We start from the raw sequence: 4,004 nt of genomic DNA, 5'->3' as shown, positions 1-4,004 counted from the left end.
TAAGTTACACGGAGGTTACAAGAGAGTTACACGGATGTTACAGGAGGGTATAACCCGAATATAACCCCCATTACCCCCTGAATAACATTTGACATATGCAGCGCCCGCGTGCGCAAATATTACGCAAGAAAGTTCATAAATTTGGATCTCCAATCATGGAAGGCTACATCATCATACATACAAATTTGGGCCCACATTGCCTCTCATAATTGGACCTTTGGAGGCAATATTTTCTGACCTTCAGCTCCAAGCCTCTCCCCATTGCCCTGATCACCTCATGTAAGGGAGTAATATAAATTTTTTATATTCTTAAATTAAATCTTAGTAAATTAGAATATTAGTTCATTTAATTCATATTTAATAAAAAATAACTTTTTAAATTCAAAATATTATGCATGTTCTCGGCCTCGGAGCAAACTTATTATTGAATAAATCAATGTAATTAAAAAATTTTTAATTTTTAAATGAGTTAAATATGAATAATTTTTTTGTTCATATCTAAATAAATAAATACCTTTAATTAAATATTTTTAGTATTAATTAATTAATTATCATTAGTTTATTTTTATTTATTGCAAATTGGATCTCTGTGTTCGCATTTAATTTGGACTCGAAAGGGTTGAAAATAAATATATATTGTTTGAGAGTAATATTAAATACAAGCTAAATATAAATACATTAAATTTTAAATAAATGAAATACAAATAAATAATAGGAAGATTTACACATACATGCCAAACAGCTTCTATACATTTAAATGTCTAATATCTAAAAGTTGATATTTATAGTAATATATATACATTTTTTTTTTGAATAAAATCTCAAAATAATCCCTAATTACTTGCATGGAATTGTTTTCATCATAGAGTTTATAGAGCTGTCAAAATAATCTCGACTATAAATAATTGAAAATAATTTTTATACTTTAATATGCATAAAAAATTATTAATTTTTTATAAAGTTAATAATAGAGATATTATTGATATAATATGAAGATTTTAAGTGTTAGAAATATAAAAATTAAAATAAGTGTTTCTTTACGTGGCATTTATGTAAATACCACAATAAAAAAATCAGGCCTCATCTATGAAGAGAAGGCAGTCCTCCTTATCTTGATTCTTCTCTATCAGCATTTCCCAAAAGAAGAACAACTGCTCTTCCGCCACCTTTTCCATTACCTCCCAAAAAAGAACAGATTTTTCCCTCTCTAGTCCATCCACCACCATATGCAGAACTCACCCGAGATCTACTTCTTCTTCTTCTTCTTCACCATCTGTATATCAGTCATACTTGATGCGGTGGAAGCTCAAGGGAAAGCAGGGGTCCCATATGCCAATTACCGTCCCATCGGCCCTGGGGACATCACCGGCAGGCACGTCACTGTGGGCACTTCACTCACCACCGACGATACCTCCTCATGGTTCTCCTCCTCCGGCCGCTTCGCCTTCGGATTCTATCATGAAGACGATGGCTTCTCCATCGGCATACGCCTCTTCGCTTCCCCTTCTGAAACCCTTGTTGTTTGGACAGCGAGGCCGGAGCTGAAGCGCTTTGCAAAAGATGCCTTTTTGAACTTCACCGACAAGGGTCTGTTCGTCACACCGGATCAAAAAGCAGAGTCCTTTCCTCTGTTCAACTTCTCCTCAACGGCCACCTCTGCCGCCATGCTCGACAATGGCAATCTCGTCGTCTTCAACTCCAACTCCAGCACCTCTGATAGTAAGTCTTGCCAAGCTTATTCGAGTTGCAGCAGGACTGGGGTTAGAGATGCTGCGAAGCCCTATCTCTCGCCAAACAGGCCCTGCAGTGCATATTCGACGTGCAGATCATCTTCAGACAACATGATCTGGCGCAGCTTTGATTTCCCCACCGACACGATACTTGGAAGCCAGAGCTTGCACTGCGGCAATAACCTCACCTCCTCCGCCGGCAAGACTGATCACTCGATTGGAATCCACATCCTAAACTTGCCCTGCGGCGGCGCTAATCTGATTTCTTACAGACGGAACTCCGCCGAGAAGACTTGGGACACCAGAATATCAGGCGATGGTTGCCTTTCTCTCAACCTGGATAGATATGGCCGCCTCTACATAGACACTTCCGGCGGCAATGAGAAGGATCTTTCTGGTTATAAACCCAATACCATCGCAAATGACATGCTTTACCGAGCAACGCTCGACTCAGATAGCATTTTCCGGCTCTACGCTCTTAGCCTCCATGACAATTTGACCAAGGTGGTTAACGAGATTCCTTTTTATAAGGACAAGTGTCAGGCCAAGGATATCTGCGGCGTCAACAGCTACTGCTTCCTCGCCAACAGTAATGCGCAGTGCAGCTGTATGCCTGGATTCGAGTACATAAATCCGAACTCACAATTCGCTGGATGCCGGAGAAACAGAACGGTTCCAAGCTGCTGCCACGCGGCCGCCATTGTTTCAATGGAGGCGGTGGATAACATAGTGGGAATGGAGGATTTTGCTTACAGTATAGTCGACACGGAGAGCCAGGAAAAGTGTAGCAATGTTTGCCTCAGCGACTGCAGCTGCGACGCAGCGTCCTACATTGATCAGAAGTGTTTGAAGCTTAAGCTTCCGCTGACAAGCGGAAGGAAAGATGTCAACTTTCATAGCATAGCGTTAATGAAGTTGGCCGGCGCCGGAGGAGACGAAGTAGCTCCGGCGGGGCAGAATAGAAAACGAGAGATTTGCTACGCAGCTATTTTTATCTCCGCGGCTGTGGCCATCTCTGCTTGTATAACTGCAATAGCGGCGTTCATGACGGCTTACTGGTTTCTGTTCGGGAGGTATCGAGAAGAATGGCGCAAATGGGAGCTTGCATTAACAGAGGAGATAGCTCCCCGATACTTTTCGTACCAAGAGCTCCTCAGAGGGTCGAATGAACCGGAGCGGCAACTGGGAAGAGGGGCACACGGAACGGTACACAGAGCTGACTTGCAGATCGGCGACCAGACTATCGTTGTAGCGGTGAAGAAGCTCCACGGGGCGGAGATGGAAGGAGAAAGAGAGTTCCAAGCAGAAATGAGGCTCATTGGGAGAGCTCACCATGCAAACCTCGTTCGCCTGCTCGGATTCTGCCATGACGGCCCCAACCAGCTCATAGTCTATGAATTGATGTCAAGGGGTCCGCTTTCGAAACACATCTTCGTGAGCAGGAATCAGAGATTGTGCTGGGAGCGGCGGGTGGCGATCCTGCTCGATGCTGCCCGTGGGATACAATATCTGCATTGCGATTGTGAAACGAAGATCATTCACCGAGATATAAAACCAGAGAACATTCTCATCTCCGAGGACTGGAGAGCCAAGATTGCAGATTTCGGCCTGGCAAAGCTGCTTGATAGGAACCAAAGCAGGGTGGCGACGCGGACATTGGCTGCAGGGACAGAGGGGTACGTGGCGCCGGAGTGTGAGCGGGAGGTTGATGGGACAGAGGAAGCTCTGGTGACGGAGAAGGTAGACGTTTATAGCTATGGAATTGTGGTTTTGGAGACGATTTGCAGCAGGAGGAACAGGGAGGTCAAGCCGTCGCTTTGTGAGTTGGTGCGGAAGAGCTGCGAGGAGGGTGAGTTGTGGAAGCTGGTTGAAGGAGAGCAAGTAGAAGCATTTCAGGTTGAGAAACTTGTGAAAGTGGGTTTGTTGTGCGTTCAGGAGGATCCCAACGAGCGGCCAATAATGGAGGTTGTGGTGATGATGCTGGAGGGATACGTTGACGTTCCAACTTCGGCGGTGAATCGTAATTAAAAAGGAAAGTGTTACCATTTTTGTATGCTGTATAGTTTAATAATCTTTAGGGAAAGCTAATACAAATTTGCATCTTCCACCATCAGCAAATTTAGTTGAACTTTCCTAGTTCTGACCTAATGTGGAATTCATACTCAACAGTGCGTGATCATTTATTGCTCAATCTATTGTCAACAATGGCAAAGTTGATACAAAATTGCATTTTTTTTACATTCACCAAACATAGTTGAATATTCTTTATTTTTT

At 43.2% G+C, this 4,004-nt stretch overlaps 1 protein-coding gene across 1 annotated transcript; it reads left to right on the top strand.

The window, feature by feature from the left end:
• The first annotated feature begins 1,082 nt into the window (after positions 1-1,082).
• Positions 1,083-3,932, top strand: LOC110035482 (G-type lectin S-receptor-like serine/threonine-protein kinase LECRK1). Its single transcript, XM_020739711.1, has one exon. The coding sequence runs from the start codon at positions 1,227-1,229 to the stop codon at positions 3,756-3,758; it is 2,532 nt and encodes an 843-aa protein (XP_020595370.1). The 5' UTR covers positions 1,083-1,226; the 3' UTR covers positions 3,759-3,932.
• Positions 3,933-4,004: the final 72 nt, after the last annotated feature.

This window comes from Phalaenopsis equestris, unplaced genomic scaffold, assembly GCF_001263595.1.
Source record: "Phalaenopsis equestris unplaced genomic scaffold, ASM126359v1 Scaffold197842, whole genome shotgun sequence".
Classification (NCBI taxonomy): Eukaryota; Viridiplantae; Streptophyta; class Magnoliopsida; order Asparagales; family Orchidaceae; genus Phalaenopsis; species Phalaenopsis equestris.
Note: the sequence above shows the minus strand (reverse complement) of the source record. Positions and strands in the feature narration are given on the sequence as shown.

Coding starts and splice junctions, on each gene's coding strand:
- LOC110035482 (XM_020739711.1), top strand. CDS start 1,227: ATGCAGAACTCACCCGAGATCTACTTCTTCTTCTTCTTCTTCACCATC.